General features: G+C 39.8%; 2 protein-coding genes across 2 annotated transcripts in view; one reads left to right on the forward strand and one right to left on the reverse strand.

Moving 5' to 3' along the window:
- The window catches only part of Eea1 (early endosome antigen 1), a 101,682-nt gene extending 86,198 nt beyond the window's left edge, over positions 1 to 15,484 (forward strand). The window contains exons 22-29 of the mRNA XM_051139909.1: positions 3,668 to 3,850; positions 9,109 to 9,294; positions 10,074 to 10,205; positions 11,067 to 11,252; positions 12,121 to 12,359; positions 12,969 to 13,089; positions 14,061 to 14,159; positions 14,641 to 15,484. Coding sequence (XP_050995866.1) covers positions 3,668 to 3,850; positions 9,109 to 9,294; positions 10,074 to 10,205; positions 11,067 to 11,252; positions 12,121 to 12,359; positions 12,969 to 13,089; positions 14,061 to 14,159; positions 14,641 to 14,763 — 1,269 coding nt within the window. The 3' untranslated portion in view covers positions 14,764 to 15,484. The remainder of the gene's footprint in view (positions 1 to 3,667; positions 3,851 to 9,108; positions 9,295 to 10,073; positions 10,206 to 11,066; positions 11,253 to 12,120; positions 12,360 to 12,968; positions 13,090 to 14,060; positions 14,160 to 14,640) is intronic.
- A 3,341-nt stretch (positions 15,485 to 18,825) lies between these two features.
- Positions 18,826 to 19,217, reverse strand: LOC127183713 (40S ribosomal protein S26-like). The gene has a single exon (XM_051139825.1). The coding sequence runs from the start codon at positions 19,207 to 19,209 to the stop codon at positions 18,862 to 18,864; it is 348 nt and encodes a 115-aa protein (XP_050995782.1). The 5' UTR covers positions 19,210 to 19,217; the 3' UTR covers positions 18,826 to 18,861.
- Between the last annotated feature and the right edge of the window lie 233 nt (positions 19,218 to 19,450).

Raw genomic sequence — 19,450 nt, forward strand, 5'->3', positions numbered from 1 at the left:
TTTTTAAAAAGTATTTCTTTTATCCTTTGAGATTATAATTACATCATCTGTTCCCTCCATTTCCTCCCCTAAACTCTCCATATCTTTAACAGTCCTTGCTCTTTTTCAAATTCATGGCCTCTTATTTTCATTATACACACCTAGATACATAACAACAATCAATGAAAAGAGCAATCAACACACCAGTGGTGGCTATTCCACTGAAAATAAATGACTCCCCCAGCAGCCATCACCTACCAGTGGCCCCTCAGCCAGGGCCTCATGAGCTGTCCTGTCTGTATGCTGAAGGGTTCCATCTTGGGCAGAGCTGGCTAGTTATACGTTTTAATGACTGTGTGTGTGTGTGTGTGTGTGTGTGGGGAGAGAGAGAGAGAGAGAGAGAGAGAGAGAGAGAGAGAGAGAGAGAGAGAGAGAGAGAGAGAGAGAGAGATTGATTTATTTTGGAAGTGGATTTTGTACTGATCTCAAGTTTGGGATGGAAGTTGGGATGGAAGCCCTTCAAATATCTGGAACTATAGCCATATGCCACCATTCCTAACTTATATATATTGATGTTTGAGCCCCCCAACCCCCGAATTCAGTTTTAAATCCAGATATTTCTGAAACTTCATCTTTATATCATGATAATTTAGTGAATTGAAAATACATTTTGCATGTTTTCTTTTATTAAACTATTACAAGATTTCATTCAGATTTAAAAGATATTTAAAAGATATATATATATATATATATATATATATAAAATCTCACATGATTTTTACAGCTTCACCAAATGATACCTAGATATGTGGTACAACATTTAAGAAAAGAAGTGAGATTCTAGAAAAGGACATAGATAAGTAAAGGATGAGCTCTGACATGACAGGTGTCGTGGTTCCCCAGCATGAGTCACAAGAGCCGCGAAAGGGAAATGGGTAGGCAGTGTGGAGTGGAGTGGGTAGCTCTCTCAGCCCCCAGGCAGGTGCATCAGCTCCCGTCAGTCCACGTCCTCGCTCTTGGGTCTGCCTTCCTCTTCTCATGTTCCACTGTCAATAGCCATACCCATTATAATATGTTTTTCTTGTCTGGATCATTTCAATAGATGTCTCAGGCCTTCCCATTTCCTGTACAGTAGACCTCATGAAATCCTTGACATTTAATGCCATGTTATAATTCTGAGTGCTAGTGAATCAGCTATGAACAAGATAGACATGTGCCTGTGCTTGTGGAGGTTATACCATAGGGCAGACAGACTAGCAGAGTGGTTTGGAAGATGGATGGAGCAGAGTCTTACTGAATGATCAAAAGAGCATCTCTGAAGAGGTGCATGCTGCACAGGATTATAAAAGCCACCAGTGACAAGTCTGGAAGTGGTGACACATACCTTTATTTCAGCACTTAAGAGGCAGAGCCAGGCAGATTTCTGTGATTTCAGGGCAGCTTGTGACTTCCAGGGCAGCCATGGCTGCATAGTGAGACCATGTCTCAGAAAGAAAGAAAAAAAGAAAGAGAGAAAGGAAAGAAAGAGAAAGAAAGAAAATTTAAAAGAAAACAATAACAAAAAACCCTACCAATCCCATGATTTGGAGCTAATTTAATACAAATATCTTAGAGTAAGTTTGAGAAAGTAACATAAGAGAAATAGGTACTCCACTTACAGGCAAATTGGTGGGCTTACAAGATTACAGAATGATAGTTTTTGACCTATGGGTGTTTTTCAGTCTGTTGAGGGATTGATTTTTAGCAGAATACATGACTAACAGGAAAGGAAGGAGTGAGAAGGGAAGGGACTGAGAAAGTGTTGCAGTGACCAGGCAGTGTGTGGAGGCATAAAGTGGAGGAGAATGGGCTGCAAGTGTGGCTTGCCAGTGCGGTTACTGAGCCTTTATGATAGACTAGGTGTTGAGGGATGTTGGGAGAATCAAGGATAACTTGTTTGAATTTGTGCATGTGGATGTTGGACAGTGCCATTTATTGGCGTGACAGTTTGGGATGGGCAGGCTGCTCTCAAGACTTAAGAACTCAGGTTGAGACAGGTGTCTGGATTGTTGAAGAGGAGACACGACGGTCCCTGGATAAGAAGAGCTCCAAGTTGAGGTGGAGAGGCTAAAGCTACGTGTTAAGTAAAAGGTGTTTAAAGAGAAGTTCTGTCATTCTAAAAGAGAACTTTTTAAAAAATGCATAAAATAGTATCAGCAAAAGTCTAGAGTTCTACAGTATTAAGAGATATAGTTGAGGAAAAGAAGCCAGTAAAATAATTTGAGGAGAAATGACCAGCAAAATTGGAAGAGAACCTGAAACATGAATGTCTTGGAAACTAGGTGGGGGAGAGAGAGAACTCCTTAGAATGGAGACTGGGTGGGAGAGAGAGAGAGCTCCTTAGAATGGAGACTAGGTCGGGGAGAGAGAGAGCTCCTTAGAACTCCTTAGAACAGGGGACAGCTATCAAGCAGCACCGAGCGATGGCAGGGTTTGAAAGGCAAAGGATAGACATCAACCTCAAATTTATTTGTTTGTTTGTTTTTTCAAGACAGGGTTTCTCTGGGTCACGCTGGCTGTCCTAGACTCTCTTTGTAGACCAGGCTGATCTCGAACTCACAGAGGTCTGTGTGCCTCTGCCTCTCAAGTGCTGAGATTAAAGGTATGCATCACCACGCCCAGCTATATCATTTTATTTTTATAGAAATTTAATTGACACATTGTAACTATATACATAAACACACATTCATAGGAGGGATGGATCATTCTATACTTGTGTATGTTTGTTCCTTTTATTTAAAGTTGTTGTTTTTTCCTCTCATAATACCTCCTGACTATGGTGTCTCTGCTTTCTACTCCTCCCAGTTCCTTCCCACCTCCTGTCTCATCGGGATCCACCCTCTTTCTGTCTCTCATTAGAAAACAATCAGGCTTCTAAGGGATAATAATAAAAATAAAATATAATAAGATGAAAACTTGTGTACAATTTTTAATGATCAAAGATCAAATGTTTCTTTTAAACATCATTTCTTCATGTTGAGAACCCTGAAACTCTTTCTTTTTTTTTCTTTCCCAAACTCTTTCTTATCTTCTGGTTCCTTGTAATACATACAGTAAATCACCATAAATCACAGCCCTTGGAGCCTATTTCTCCTAGTAAATCCTACTTGTACCCACTCTCCAGTCTCTCTTCTCCTGGTGGCCCTGTCGTGCTAAGCCTCTTTCAGAACTGTTTACTCTAGGAGCGTACATATTTATTTTAAAAGCCAAATATATTTTACTCTCATGAAGACATATTTTAAATATATTATATTTTTATCTCTCCAAAATGTTCTCAAAGGTGAGTTGGTTTTAGAATATTTTGAACTTACGTGAAATTTTCATTTCTTGTCTTGATATTAATAAAGGTTACTTATATAAGTTCCCAGAGTTATGCTCGAGTTTTCAAGAGTAGAAACTACACATTACCTTCAGTTCAGCACAGTAGTGGCCTCTCCTTCTTTTTGGTTGCATTTGCATTTAAATAGGGCCTTGCTGGCTCTGTTACTCTCTGCCTTCATGCCTTTAAAGCAGGTTGCTCCTTATTAAAATATGGTCTTAGGCCATCCATGCAGGTTAGCTGGTTGTCAGAGTTGTACTTGTATAAATGTGTTTGATATTGATGGCGTTTGATCTTCATTCTCTTTTCAATAACTACTGCACGTTTCAGACAGAGCTGGAGAGTAGACTGCAGCAGCAGTCAGCTCAGGCCGCCCGGGACCTGGCGGGAGAGAAGGCGAAGCTGTCAGCCTTACAGAGCACCTATGAGAAGGGCCAGGTAGACCTGCAGCAGCTCCAGTCTGACCTCTATGGCAAAGAGTCTGAGCTTCTAGCCACACGACAAGACCTTAAGGTACAGTAAGCAGCGGGACGCTATAAAGCCCAGGGAACAACTGCCTAGTGGGCAAGGGAAGAGAATTTCCGAAGTGTCATATTTTTCTATGAAATTACTCCTTTAATGTTCCTTTTTTTTTTTTTTAAAGATTTATTTATTTATTATTATGTATACAGTGTTGTCTGCATGTACACCTGCAGGCCAGAAGAGAGCATCAGATCACATTATAGATGGTCTTGAGCCACCATGTGGTTGCTGGGAATTGAACTCATGACCTCTAGAAGAGCAGGCAGTGTTCTTAACCTCTGAGCCATCTCTACAGCTCCCCTTAATGTTCTTTTTAAAATTAACTTTAAAAAAAAATCATAATATGCATGATTTTTAGTGTTATGTATTTGTCAACTTTCTAAGCTTACAGGAACGATTAAAATTAGGCCCATTAAATCTAGCCTTGATTAATAATAGTGTATGATCAAATAAAGTGTCATGTTTATTAAGAGGAAAGGTATAAATAAAAAGGTTAGCAAATTTTATACAATGGTGGCATGTAACTTCTCTAAAGGGAAGCCAGTGCTGTGCTCATACACACACAGGACTTTGAGCTGCCACCCTGCCCTGCCCGCGGTCTCCTCTGCCCCTGTCACTGCTTCTTGTCTTTTTTTTTTTTTTTTTTTTTCTTGTCATGGTAATATCTCTTTCTTTTGTTTAAGTGCACTAATGTAAGATTTTGTTGAGAATAATCACCAAACATTAAGACATTTTATTTACATATGTATATTGTATTTTATTTTGATTTGAATTTAAAGTATATTAAATGTTTAGAAGAAAACAAGTGGATTTTATACTTAACCAGGAGCAATTATAAAGAAGCTTGGATCACCTGGTGGGGAAATCAGTTAAGATTTTTTTTTTCCTCTAGGGGATCTGATGCTGTCTTCTGGTTTCCTGAATGAATGTCATGCACATTAACTCATGCAGACGCACGCACGCGCATGCGCACACACATGCACGCGTGCACACACACACACACACACACAAATAAATTAATGTAAAAAAAAATCAGTCGATCTTCCTAAATTCTGGTAATGAGACGTGAGTTGGTTAGAACAGGATCAGAGTTAGGAGAATGGCAGGGATAAAGGACAGAGTTCATAGCAGGCCAGTAGAGGGCAAGGACTTGACACAGCAACAGGAAGTTGGGGCAAAGAAAGGGAGAAGGAGGCTAGTCAGTTACCCCCTAAAAAGGCTTAGTAGATAAGAGTACCTACTGTTTTTTCAGAGGACCTGAGTTCAATTCCCAGCATCCATATGGCAGCTCACAATTGCCTGTATGTAACTCCAGTTCCAGGGGATCTTGTGGTCTTTCTGACCTCTGTGGGCATTGCACACTTTTGATGCACAGACAGGCACATAGGCAAAACATACATACATGTCTTTTTTTTTTTTCGAGACAGGGTCTCTCTGTGTAGCCTTGGCTGTCCTGGATTCACTTTGTAGACCAGGCTGGCCTCGAACTCATAGCAATCTGCCTGCCTCTGCCTCTCGAGTGCTGTGATTAAAGGTGTGCGCTACCATACCTGGCCACATAAAAATTAAAATAAATCTTAAAGAAAATTTAAAACTGGTCATTTATTACTGTTAAATTGTTGTGCTTGTTTTACATGTTGAAGGGCAGGGGAAGTTTGCATTTAACCTAAAGGCAGTGAGGCATCTCTAAGGAGACTTGCATCATGTAGTCTGAGCAAAGAGAAAGCAGAGGGCAGGCCTAGGGGAGGTTTACAGCAGGGCCCTGTGGAGCCTCTCTTCTGACACCACTTTTACAGTGTGGCAGGCCCAGGCATGCAGCAGGGCCACACCACGGCTGGAGCTGTTGGTTTTACCCAAAGCCCCCTCCTCTTTAGCCACCATTTCACTAGATTTTTTGATAAAATAAAAGTTTATACAATCTGTTTTAATAACTCTAAACTGAAATGTGTACAAACTGCCTTTTTAAAGAACAGGTTCCTAAGGAAGCGCAAGTATTTGTAGACCAGGAAGAGAGCTGATTGTCAACCATTTTTTCCTTTTGCTTCAGTGAGCTGATTTCCCATGTGAGAGAGAAGGGAGAAGAGAGTACATTCTATAACATGACACTTCACTACGTGGAGGCTTTTGGTTGCTGCTGTCAGTGTATATAACTCAGACTGACAGTGTGTCCTTGGACACCAGTAGAGTTGAGCAAGCCTGGCCTGATCTGCATCATTAGCCCCATCTACTGGATCATGGATTAAACACTTTGCTCACTGGCATTTCTCTTGCCTATACCCTGTGTTGCCATTTGTCCAGGAAGAGGAGAATGGAATTCACTATTCAATTCAAATTCATAGTATAAATGTATGCCCGGCTGGAATGGAAAGTGTAGGGTTTTTACAGAATTAAACCTAAATTTTCTCATCCCAGTACTTTCTCTTATGTCATTTTATTAGACGTCCGAAAAAGCAAGAACTAACATTAGAAAGGTTTTATTTGAAAGAAGTGTGGGAAGTCTTGCTTAATAAAAAACAGTTAGAGCCACAGGGGACCGCAGCAATTTTTTTTTCCGCTATGATGCTATGATCAGTGTAATCACGGTCAAGGTTGGTAGTTGATCCACTCAGTGATTTGCCTATTGTGCTGGGTGTGGATAGGGTAAAGAGCAAAGAACTGGACCAGGAGGAGCATCCTGGTTAGCAGTGCTGAGCGAGTGAGGCATCCATGGCAGTCCTGTGTAGGAGTGTGTCAGTGGGTGTTCAGACACAGAGGAGAGCAGTTGCCCTCCCCATCTTCAAAAAGACTTTGTGATGCAGTCTAACTTGCATCTTGACTTTAAAGAGCTAATTAGTGTGTTTCATAAGTTTAAATTTTTAGAGTCCAAGAATTTAAAATCTTACAAACCAAAGACACTTGGAGGTTTTTGTGGGCATTTTGAAATCCTTACAAACTTTCTTAGAGGGTGTTACTGCTTTCTTTATTAGTAAGCCTGTTGAACCAGAATCTCTATTGTCCAGTTATAATTGTAATAGATTTATACAGTAGGCATCAACATTTGTTCAGTGCTGAGCTCAAACTCATGGTCTTACATGTGCCAGACAAGTACTCTACACTGGCCGATGTCCCCCAGCCCAGTACATTTTATTCTTTTAAAAATCAATTTTCCCTTGATGACATATGGGCCAGTTACCACGTGCCTCATTTTACACAGGATCTCACACTATTTTCCTGGGAAGTTGGTGGTTACCATCTGTCTGGCTTACCTGTGCAGTTTTGGTTACACATCACTCTTCTGTAATAAGCGCCATTTTATGCAGGGTCACTATGAGTATAACTGACAAAATAAGTCTGAAAGGATTTACAGTTCCACTGGCTGTTATTAAAATTTGAGCTTTATATCTAAAAGATTCTGTACTGAGTTATTGTTAAGTGGTAACTTTCCTTTTTCAGGAAACCTACTCTTCAAATTAAGTCTTATTTGCTTTGTTATTTATTTTTGAAGCAGTGTTTCACTGTGTTTTGTAGGCCAAACTCAAACTCATGTGTAATCCCCCTGCCTCAGTCTCCCAGGCACTGAGATTATAAACATTCATGCCCAGCTTATTATTAAGTATGTGTTCTGTGCACTCCTGGCTAGCAGGGGTCCTTTCTTGAGTTGCATCCTGTGTCCTTTTCAGGGGCATGCTTCTCCGGGGGGAGTGGGTGCCTCTGTGAGCTCTGCTGAAGAGTGGGCTAGCTAGTTCTCACTCCCTGCAGACCCTTAGCAGAAGTAGCCAAGTGGGTGTGCCTGTACCTAGGACCACGTCCCCAAATGAAACCAGCGGGCACAAACTTGGCCCTTCTCTTTGAGCTTCTCAAGACCTGTGAGCGTAGAGCAGTCGGTCACTGTGCTAATAACTGTGACCTCACTTTGTGTTGACAAGATACATGACAAAAGCAACTTGAAGAGGAAGGACTGGTCTTTACTCTCAGTGAGAATACAGTGCCCAGCGTGATGGGAGGTTTGGATGGACGCAGGAGCTCAAGGCAACCTGTCACACCCTATCGGTAGCCTCCCTTCTTGTCTCCTTCCATTCAGCCCAGGACCCCTGACCATAGCGTGGTACCGCCCATGTTTAGGGTGGGTCTCTCTGCCTGAGTTAACCTAATCTAGAAACTCCTCCACATTGTACTCAAAGGTCAGTCCCATAGTGGTTCAGAGGATATTAGCAGGACAGTATTTACCACCACATGAAGGACTTAGATATTAGCGACATCACTTGCTGTACCACTGAGACAGGCTGATCAGAGGATGCTCTGATGGCTGGTCAGTACACAGCATTAAATAAAAGGCTAAATTTCTTGAATCAGATTGACAGCTGTGAAATATCCCCCTATGACAAAACTCTGTCTTGTTTATCAAGTGTTTACCAGGTCAGGGAACATAGATCCCATAAAATGTATGTGTATACTTATGTAGCATTCAACTGTGTTTCTTTTTAAATTGCTTTCTTTCATATCTCCAGTGGTCTTTCTCCAACCATATATGTTTTCTCTGAATATATTTAATATGGTTGTTACTTATCTGATATAAGTACCCAGTAAACGGCTTTAAATTATTTCTAGGGGTTTCAAAAAAAGGCCTTCAGCTTTGTCCTCCTTCCCTCCCTCCCTCCCTCCCTCCCTCCTTCCTTCTCTCCCTCCCTCCCTCCCTCCTTCCCTCCCCCTTCCTTTCTCCTTTTCCCTTTCCCCTTCCCTTTTGTTCTTCTCCTGATAAAATGTCTCAAAAGCAGCTTTGGCTGCAGGCTAACATCCAACTCACGAGAGCCACATGCCTCTGGCTCAAGAGGACTAGAACTAAAGATTTGTGCCACCAGGCTTAGCAGTTTTGCTCTCTCAAGAGCTTAATGGTGCTGAAAAGGTCCTATTGCCTAGTATCTTTTTCTGATTATTTTTACATTTACCTAAGTTTATGTACTTAGTTTATCTATGTTTATTCATCCCAGTGTTAAACCTGCTTACAGTATTTACTGCTTTGATTCACTGTGCAGGCTTGGAGCGTGAGAGCATTAGGTTATTCCAGATAGCCCAGGGATGGAGTAAGCTACCATGTAGGTTTGTGTAACTACCCACTTGACTGTACACATACAGATCCTCTAACAAGATGTCCAGAACATATACGCATCATTGACATGTGATTATTTACTATGTGTTAGTGTGCTTTTATTAACTGTTATGCTTGTTGAAATTTACTAACCATAGTAATTTGAGGAAATACTTTTTATAAGTCTGTAGAAGAGAAGCTCTCTTTGGCACAAGAAGACTTGATTTCAAACAGAAATCAAATTGGGAACCAACATAAATCAATTCAAGAACTGCAGGCTGCCAAAGCTACTTTGGAGCAGGACTTGGCAAAGAAAGAGCAGCTGCTAAAGGAGAGGAGTGAAGCCCTGCAGGACACTCAGAGAGAAAAGGTGCGGCCTCCTCCTCCTCTGCCCTGGCCTTAGCCCAGACCCGCAGGCCTGCCCTGCCCTCCCCCCCACCCCCCACCCCGCTCACAGTGCAGACTCAGTGCTAGGAGGTGTTTCCTAGTCACTTCCTTGTCATGTCCACCTAGTTTTTTTTTTAATTGTCTTTTCTGCTTTTATAAGCATCTTTTTCATGCCATAGAATTTTTTGGTGTGCTCCAAATTGAAATTCCCTTTAATTATAAAAATTGTGAGTGTCTTTAGGAGGGGAAATTGTGAAGCTGGTATGGCGTTCGTGATTTATGTCTCAAGTTAGACAGTTCTGACAGACAGTGTTTAATTGGTACTTAACTACAAGGATTTTAGCTGGGATATATCTTGTTTTAGTGTCAGGTCTATCCCTAATAGATGACCTGTTCTGTTAAAATTATTTATTTATTTATTTATTTATTTATTTATTTATCTATTTACTGTATATTGAAAAGTCTTTCCAAAATAAGGAACCTTATATAAAAGCAGTGATATACTAGAACTTGTAAAAATTAATAGTATTGCTACATTTTATAGTAGTAGCCTTACTCTGCCTAGTTACCATTCACTTTATAGTATTTACTGTAACTATTTAATCTCAGTGGTGACATTATCAAGTTAAATAGGATGGGACGATGCTTAATCTGCTCTGGGTAGCCTCAGTAGAGAGGTACAGGTGGGGTCAGAAATACCAACATTTTAGCTTACTAATTTTCAAGAAAGATGCTTTAAATTTATTTTTAATTTCTCTACAGTCACTGAAGGAAAAAGAACTAGTAAATGAAAAGTCTAAATTGGCAGAGATGGAAGAAATTAAGTGTAGACAAGAAAAGGAACTCACTAAACTCAGTGAAGAGCTCAAGTCCCACAAGCAGGAAAGCATAAAGGTGGGTGCGCTCCATCTCGCTTATGGGCTGTTGTCTTTTACGTTCAGTGCATTAGATTAGAGAGTTAAGAAAGAACCACTATGTGCTACACAGATTATTTTACTCTTTTTGATAAATACTGTGGCCAGAGTGTTCTTTATTGCATGATATCCATGTTAAAACTACTTTTATTCTCTAATTACTGAGTAAAGCAAAACAGCTACAGGATAAGTTTTGATTTAAAATGATGATGTGGGAAATTAATTTTAAAAATTAGGGTGTTGGTTGCAGAAACTGTCTACTATTTGCTTTGTAAAATATCATGCATTTTCATGTGCTCTCTGGGGTCTCCTGATAGCTTTTCTATCTGTGGGCATCCTCCCCGTTTGCCTCCCAGTCTACCTGGGCTCTTCTGTTCTTCCGGCATGTGTGTGACTGTAATGCAGTGCATACTCAGAACATAATACTGCTTGATGACTCAGTGATTACCCAGTAAACAAATGTAAGTGAGCAAACTGAAAGAAAGGGTAGAGATCCTTTTCAGATAATGTAATTAAAACACATGCAGGTGGAGTGTCACCTGAATGAAATGATTAGTGAGATGGAAATAAATATCTGTAATTTAAATCAGTGGTTTGAAATATTGAACTTAAAGACTCCCTTTCTTACAGCACCCAGGAGCACTAGCCCAGGGGTGGCCCCACAGCCAGCAGGGCCCACCCCTGTCAATCAAGAAGACGCCTCACAGGTCCTACAGGCCACCTGGTGGTGGTGGCGGTTCCTCCATTGGGATTCCTTCTTCCCACACAACTGTAGCTTCTGTCATGTTAACAGGAAATTAGGCTGTATATAGGATGATTTGTTTATGGCTTTTTTCAACAGGAAGTAACAAATCTCAAGGATGCCAAACAACTTTTGATTCAACAGAAATTAGAACTTCAAGGTAGCGTGGACTCACTGACGGCAGCTCTTGAGCGGGAGAAGGGAAGTCAGCAGCTGCTGCGAGAGCAGCTGAGAAAGGAGGCCGAGAAGCGGAAGGAGGAGTTCTGTGAGAAGGAAGCGAAGCTGGTCAGTGAGCCACCTCATGTGTGCAGAGCACGGCTGACAGTAGGGCTTTGAGTCAGGCCAGGAGGACTTTTCTACCTAGAGACTGTTATGGCTTTTTTTTTTTTTTTTTGTACTAAAATTAGGAAAGACATCAAATTTGATTGAATAACTGATACATTAGGAAATATTTTATTCTGCAATCACATTTTAGTCCATATAAGTGAAAGTCCAATTAGGTATAAGAGTAAAACATTTTTAGTGTAGACACAAGCACACAACCATATACGTGGAGGTGTGCGCTGTGAAGCCAGCCACATCAGACATGTTCATTTGGCCACAGTAGATGCTGAAAACTGGGAGCAGAAACTTTGCATTGGAATTATGATGGCCGAAGTCTGCTCCTCTTTCCCTGCATTGTGTCAGCTCACAGGAAGCTTCTGGCTTCTTTTATTGAGCTGACTCCAGATCTCACCAGACAGCTTTGCCAGATGTTTAGTCGATAGGGAGGCTTTTGTTACAGGTTTGGTGGGAGAGTAGGAGCAGGAGGGTGCATCAAGGCAGGGTGCTTTGTCGGCAGGACGTCTTCGTCCTCCTACCATGTGCATTTTCCCTGTTCTGGTACACAGTAGGTCTTAAGTTGTATCACTCTAATCTCTGTCTGCTGAGAACCTAGCTGACCCTCATTTTTGCATTATGGTCTTTGAGCAAGCCTATTTAAATTACACCTATTTGCAGAATCGGGATTTTAGTGTATGATAAAATATGTTCTCCTGCCGTCTCCAGAAGAAGCAATATGATTTTCACCTTTGGGTATTTTAATTTCAGTAAGTAGAAATTTTATTTTGTACTACTTATTAATAGTTTCCCCTTCCCTATTTTTTTTTCTCAGCATTCTGAAATAAAAGAAAAGGAAGCAGAAATGAAAAAACATGAAGAAACTGAAGCTAAGCTTACCATGCAGGTCACAACATTAAATGAAAACTTGGGTACTGTGAAAAAGGAGTGGCAGTCCAGTCAGCGGAGAGTTAGTGAGCTGGAGAAGCAGACGGATGACTTACGCGGCGAAATTGCTGTCTTAGAAGCAACGGTTCAGAATAATCAAGATGAAAGAAGAGCACTGCTAGAAAGGTGACTGATGTCTGGTGAAATTAGTTTGTACTCCCTGGGTGTGGTGGAGATGGAAATGCATGCCTTTAATCCCAGCACTGAGGGGTCAGAGGCTGGCAGACCTGAGTTCGAGGCCACCGTGGTCTACAGAGTGAGTTCCAGAACAGCCAAGGCTACACAGAGAAACCCTGTCTAGAAAAAAGACAAAAAAAATTTAGTTTGTACCTATTATAAGTAATAGAAATATTGTCAAATTCCACATTTTCCCATTGGACAAAAATTGAGGAAAGTGTGTAAGCCCTGCAGGTAAGTAAGTAGCCATTAAGAAAATCAGACTTTAGCTGGGTGTAATGGCACACACCTATAATTCCAACACTCATACAAGGTGCCTCTCTGTGAGTTTGAGGCCAGCCTGGTCTACAATGTGAGTCCAGGACAGCCAAGGCAACATAGAGAAACCCTATCTCAGAGCGGGAGTTGGGGGAGAAAGAAAACCAGACTTTAAAAGAAATTAAATAGCAGAAATTATTGTATTATATTTTAAACTACCAAAGCTGTCATTACCCCATTCCAGAAAGGTCCATAATGATTCTTAAATATTAATTTTCTCTTTGCACTCTGTTCTGTCAGGTGTCTTAAAGGTGAAGGTGAGATAGAAAAGCTTCAGACCAAAGTATTAGAGTTGCAGAGAAAGCTGGACAACACGACCGCAGCCGTGCAGGAGCTGGGCCGCGAGAATCAGTCTCTCCAGGTGAGGCCTGCCGAGGGCACCACCCTGGTCTCCATGTCCTCTCTCAGTAAAAAACACATTTTCACCTTTAGAAAGCCCATGTTTATTAAATATTTTCAGACAAATACTGTCCATGTAGAGATATTTTATAGATATTATAAGTAGTTATAGGAAAGATAAAAAGGGAGTAGTTTCAGAGACCTCTCATTTGAGAGTGACATCATTCTGGGATTGTCAGAGAAAAAAAAATTTAATTTATTATAATTTATTCAGATTACACCCCGATTGTTATCCCCTTGCTTGTGTCTTCCTGTTCCCACCCTCCCTTCCCTAGACCTCTGACGGGGGGGGGGGGAATTCTTCCTCCCCCACCATATGGCCACAGCCAATCAGTTCTCATCTGGATAGCCTGCTTCCCCTTCCTCTGTGAGCCACCAGGCCTCCCACCCAGGGCAAGTGATCAAATCCAGGCACCAGATTTAGAATTAATAAGTTGGTGGGTTTTTAAAAAGTGATCTCAAACCAGGCATAGTAGTTCAGACCTTTAGGAAGGAAGAGGCATGGAAATCACTTCAAGTTGGAAGTCAGCCTGGACTACATATCAAGACCTTATCTCAAGGAGAAAAAACAGCAAAAGTGACAGTGAACAGAAAATGAAGTGATTTAGGTGTGCTGTCAGCATCCTGAGGGAAAAGTGACTGTTGTGATAGAATGAATGGGACATTGCCAGAGCTTCAAAATTGCCAGAACTTTGTAATTGCCAGTGCCTCTGAAGATTGAAAATGTGTTTAATTTTGTTTTGTCATTCAGATTTATGAAGGTAGCTGTTCTGACAAATGGAAATTGACTAGAATATTTCCAACTTTTAAATATTCATTTCATATGGCATAAAGTCAAAGTTTTGTAAATACCTGGCAATAAATGAGAAGTAGCCAAATTCATTACTCTGTGAATGTTATATAGTCTAACCTATCAAACCCTATTAACACCAGATCAAACACACACAAGCCTTGAGCAGAAAGTGGGCAGAGGACAATGAGGTGCAGAGCTGCATGGCCTGCGGGAAGTGCTTCTCCGTCACCGTGAGGCGGGTGAGTGGCGTCCTCATACAGCTGCTTTCGGCTCTTCTCAGGGGCAGGTGGTGTGGGCCTCAGCCTGTGCATGCTAGCTTCTGCTTGTCTTGTGTGCTTGAATGCTAGTTTTAAATCCAACCACTTTTTGTCCCAGCTATTCTCAGGATGGCTGTTTTCTGAAGTAGTGGGTAGATAGTCAACTTGTGTGTTTCAGTTATATTTGAGTTCTTTTGAAAGAAGCAAAAGTGTAGAGATTTAAAAGAGTGTATTATTATATATAATTCTGCTACACTTAAATTCCAAGTAAGGATAGTGTTCCCGAGGCTTGTGTGGAATAGGAATAGTTTTTCATTTGATAGGAGCACTTTAATATTTTAAAATACACTCACATACTGAGATACCATCACACCTTCACAGTGCGCTGTGTGACAGTCACGTAGTTGTATAAAGCTTTTGTTGTAGCTTTTGTGTTTGAAAGTGTTTACTTTTGTCTTACCAGCATCACTGCCGACAGTGTGGAAATATCTTCTGTGCAGAGTGTTCAGCCAAAAACGCCTTAACTCCTTCTTCAAAGAAGCCTGTTCGGGTCTGCAATACATGTTTCAATGATTTGCAAGGATAGCAGGTTGTCGCAGCTGCAGAGAAGTACACACTAACGTTAGACTATTAATAGATTTGACTGGGACTCTGGTTGTATACTAGGCCGAATTGGAATTCATATATTTTGGAATGTTACCAGTATCAAGTAAAGCTCTTCTATTTTTGTGAGACTTGGGTTCATCTTTGATTGCTTTTTTCCATTTAACCCCTAAAACAGCTTTCATGCCAAGGTCAGATTAGCCAATGAAATGTAAATAATCTTTGGACAGAAAATAGCAATGTATTTTTTTAAGTATAATTTAATTATTCACAAATGGTGAATACAATTCCTTAGCTTCTTTCTCTCAAATTATATGTAGAAATGTATGGATGGTTGTTACCACTTGTCGCAGTTTCTGCTGCACAATAACACAGTGATTACATTACACATTCTCTTGGTGGAGTCATGCACAGGAAGGTAACGCTTTTACATTGTTATGTTATACACTTAGTACTTGAGTGTTCTAAATGCAGTTTATGCTAAAATGATGTGTTAACCATGAATTCAAGCATGGTTTTGTTTGGGCAGCACTGATTAAACTCTCAAGTAGATTTGATGAACTAACTCCTATGTAAAATTAAATGGTTTACTTTATGGTACTTCTGGGATTATATTTATAAAACTAGATTTAATTTGTATTTCTCTATCTTATTTCAGACACTCACACACTGTCCCCTAAAAAAATGACATGAAACTTCCCACCCTGAGCTGAGGGTGAGTTACAGAACTGTGTACTGGCCTGGTCTTGGGTTTTCTCCTGGTAGAAAGTCTTCTGAATACGCTCACAGCGCAGCCTTACTTTGTCCTCCCAGCATCTTCAGAGCATTTGCTTTCTAAATCAATCTTCTGTTCCTTATCTGGCGCTGTCTTTGTAAATGTAGCTCAGCCTCAGTGTAATTGTGCTTTCAGTTTAGCCTTCTTAAAGCTGGGAACTGATACTTATTGTCCTGTCTGTGAAGACAGTATAAAATGGTAAGAAAATACTAAAATTCTACTTTATACTTTCTCTAACCTAATAGAAAAGAATGCTCTGAAAGTTGCAAAGTTGACTTTGTTTCTGATAAGGGATCCATGTTAACTGGGAAATCTTTTAATTTTGCAAAATAGTGCTAGGAAATTACATAACAGCTAAGGAATAGTGTGGTATAGCTCCTCCAAAATACACTTAGGAACTCCTAAATTATAATAAAATGGACACACAGTTGCCAGACCCCTTAAGGGTCAGTTCTCTGCAGTGGGTAGGATTGAGTTCTATTTCTCCACAGTACTATAAACTGGAAATTAGGAAAGCGTCCAAAGACTGAACTTACTATACACTAGTTTTTATATTATCTTTCTGAAGAAGAAACATAAGGCTACACACTGTGTCATTGCAGTCGTTTAGTAATAATGATGATGATGATGATGAGAGCAGAGAAAGAGCTAATATTCCATTTACAAGAAAGAAGAACTTAAAGTACACACGCACTGTCAGGGTTGTGCTGGAGTCTTCATGTTTATGACATACTTACAACATACACAAACAGGAGGATGACATGTGGTTTTTAATCAGTAAGCCAAGTTAAACCCTGCTGTCGGTAATTACTAAGGACTCTGACTAAGTCCCAAGCCGTGGATAAATATATATTCTTCAGCTTATATAATGAAGTACTGCAATGGCTCTATATTAAAAATAATATTTGGGTAACATAACCTGAGCTTTTATGCATCTTATGTCATTGTGAATCCTTTCAAGTAGTTCTAATTCTATACTTTTGGATTTTGCATATAAATACTTTGCCGTATGTTAGAAAATTGCAGATATTCATAACATAGTTCATGAAAATTCTGGATTAAAATGTTCATTTCATCCTTTAACTGAAGACACTGAAGATTTTCCCTTTGTTCACCTCCACTTTGCAAAAAATGCGGGTGGCAACAAATAAAACCATATGTGTTTTTAGGTAGTATTCTTGTTTTCCCCCAACTAATTTTATGTCATAGATCCCAAATAATTTCCCTACCACATGCTACTAGACTGATGACACTAATGAAGCCAAACCATTTTTTTCCTCTTTCCAATTTAGTATGTATTGGAAACAAAAATTTAAGATTGTTTTCTAGTTTAATTAAGAAGTCCTCCTGTTCTTTTTGGCTGTACATGTTAGATGTTTGCTAGTAGTGGTGCGTCAGGGCTGGCACACACACTAAAACCAAGTTGTGCGGGGATTCTGTACAACACACTGTGTGTGCAGAATGGCTGTAATAGAAAGCAGGCACAGCTGCTGATACAGGACTTACTCCTTCTGAAGAAAGAAAAGAAGGAAACAAACACAAAAAACCTCAGTGCAGTGTACAAATAAACATTTTGTTCAACTACCTCTTAAAGTGGAATTTAACTAGATTAATAGTTTCCTTATCGTAATATTAAATAGCAGCTGCCAAATTTATGTTCTCATCCCTCTTAAAAAGTGTTTATGATTATTTTGTATAGTTCTGAGGTCTTTATGGCTACTTTTTTACTCTTGCATTTGCATAAGATGTTTAGCCTCTAAGTGGAAGGCAAATGACAGTCGTATATTTTGATATTTGTGACCTGTTTAACTATAGCAGTTTTTTTAATGCACTTTGGCTATAAAAACCATGGAGAACTTGATCTATAAGATTTAAATGTGCCATCAATTTAGTATTCCTAGACATAAGCTTGATGAATGATCTTCTACAATTATAATGTGCCACGTATTCATGTCTTAATTGCCCTTTGCCTGAATTTTAATGATCAAATTGTTATTGTTGCACATGTGGATACTGTGTATAAACTTCCTGAATTTATGTAAAATCATATAAAATGGAATTGAAAACCCACTGTGTTCTTTCTGTAAGAAGTAATGAATTTACTGTAACATGGTCCAGCCACAAGTCTGACATTCTATGCTTCTCTGAATTGGGTCATATATCCATGGCCTCTGTATATAGTTTTGCATGAGCATTTTCTCCTTTAGTTTTTGGGTTCATTATTTATATTGTGTTTAATACTTGTGATCATGTAGTTGTGCCTTATTTTGTGGAAGAGTTTAGCTCAGTAAATACTGTAATTTCTAGTCCCAGTGACTAGAAAGTTACTGATTATAAAATTGATAAATTACAAAACAGCATTCAAATCTGTATAAAGAACAATGAAAGGATCCTTACTGAATTGCCACTTTTGTTTTTTACTATGTTAAAGATGATATTAAAGACCGTTTCTTTCTAGTAGATGTTATCCTATTACTATAGTTGCACTGCTTGCTTTGAAAGAGAACATGCTATAATTGTCTTTTACAAATTCACCAAATATTAGGACTTTGCACTTGGACACAGATAGTGGCCATGTTGTTTAACTTAAGATAGTAATTAAGTTCCTGATCTCAAGAGAATTCATTAATGCCATTTTGGTTGAGATGTTCCTCTTCATCCTTCACACTAAGTTTATGGAGAATGAACAAAACCAAAAAGAAATGTTTGAAGATATAATCAATCCCTCCTTTCATTTCTCTCTCTCTCTCTCTCTCTCTCTCTCTCTCTCTCTCTCTCTCTCTCTCTCACACACACACACACACACCCATACACACCTGGCCATTTAAAGATACTTTTGTGAAGATCCGATGCCCAACTGTTTTTTTGTTACCTTTTTCCTATACCCTCCTGTTTTAGAATGAATTATTTATTTCCCTATTTAATTAAAATGTTCACTAATCTCTGAGGAATTTAAAATATACATTCTTAGATGCTATTTTGTGGGCTGTATAGAATTCATATTTTCATGTAATCTGTCCTAAAGCTATTTGTATCTTTTCTCCTAATTTTTATGCTAATCTTCCCCTTATGATAGTCACAGAGAAAACTAGTTCTTATGCATATATGTGTGTGGTTTCTGGACTAAAGGAATTGAGAAAGTTACCTCATCTAGTTTATTGCTACAACTTTCTGGAAAGAGAACATCGAACATCGAACTTCCTTCCTAAAGCCAGTTTCGTAGCCAGAAAGGTCTTCACAAACCTTTTTTTTTTAAGTGTAACTTCCATTTTATTTGTCCAAAGTATTTTTTCTTCTGTCCTGTCTTTACATGGGCTTTGGTGGAGGTCGTGGTGCAGCACCAGCGGGTCTAAATTGAGGTGAGGGTGTTCGGTCCTTCCGGGCCTCACGGGATTGGTTCCTGACCACCTTGCTATGAATGGCACAGCTCACGCAGCAATGCAGCTTGACGTAGAGCTTGGACAGCACATAAGCGTCAAAGACGCTGGCTTCAGAGATGTCCCTGACAGCAGCCTCCTCTACAATGTTCCGGATGACGAACTTCTTAATAGCCTTGTCCTTGGGCACAGACCGGGCGCAGTTTGTGCAGCAAATTGGCTGCACGTGGCCGCGGCCCTTTTTAGCACGGCCGTTGTTTCTCCTTTTTTTGGTCATCTTGGAGCCAAGACCAGTCTTCACAAATCTTACCTTGCAAAAATCTATTTAGCCTTTGGTTGGTTTGGTTGGTTGGTTGGTTGGGTTTTTTGGACGTAGTTACTTTCAGTTTCATCCAGATGACATCTCTAGGAACTCCCTGGAGATATATTCTCGTCTTTGCCTTTCTTCCCCTCGTTTATTTTTATCTCTTTAATTTTTTAAAGCTCTCATGGAAATTAGTGGGTTTCTTTATGGTATT

This window comes from Acomys russatus, chromosome 31 (assembly GCF_903995435.1).
Source record: "Acomys russatus chromosome 31, mAcoRus1.1, whole genome shotgun sequence".
Taxonomy (NCBI): Eukaryota; Metazoa; Chordata; class Mammalia; order Rodentia; family Muridae; genus Acomys; species Acomys russatus.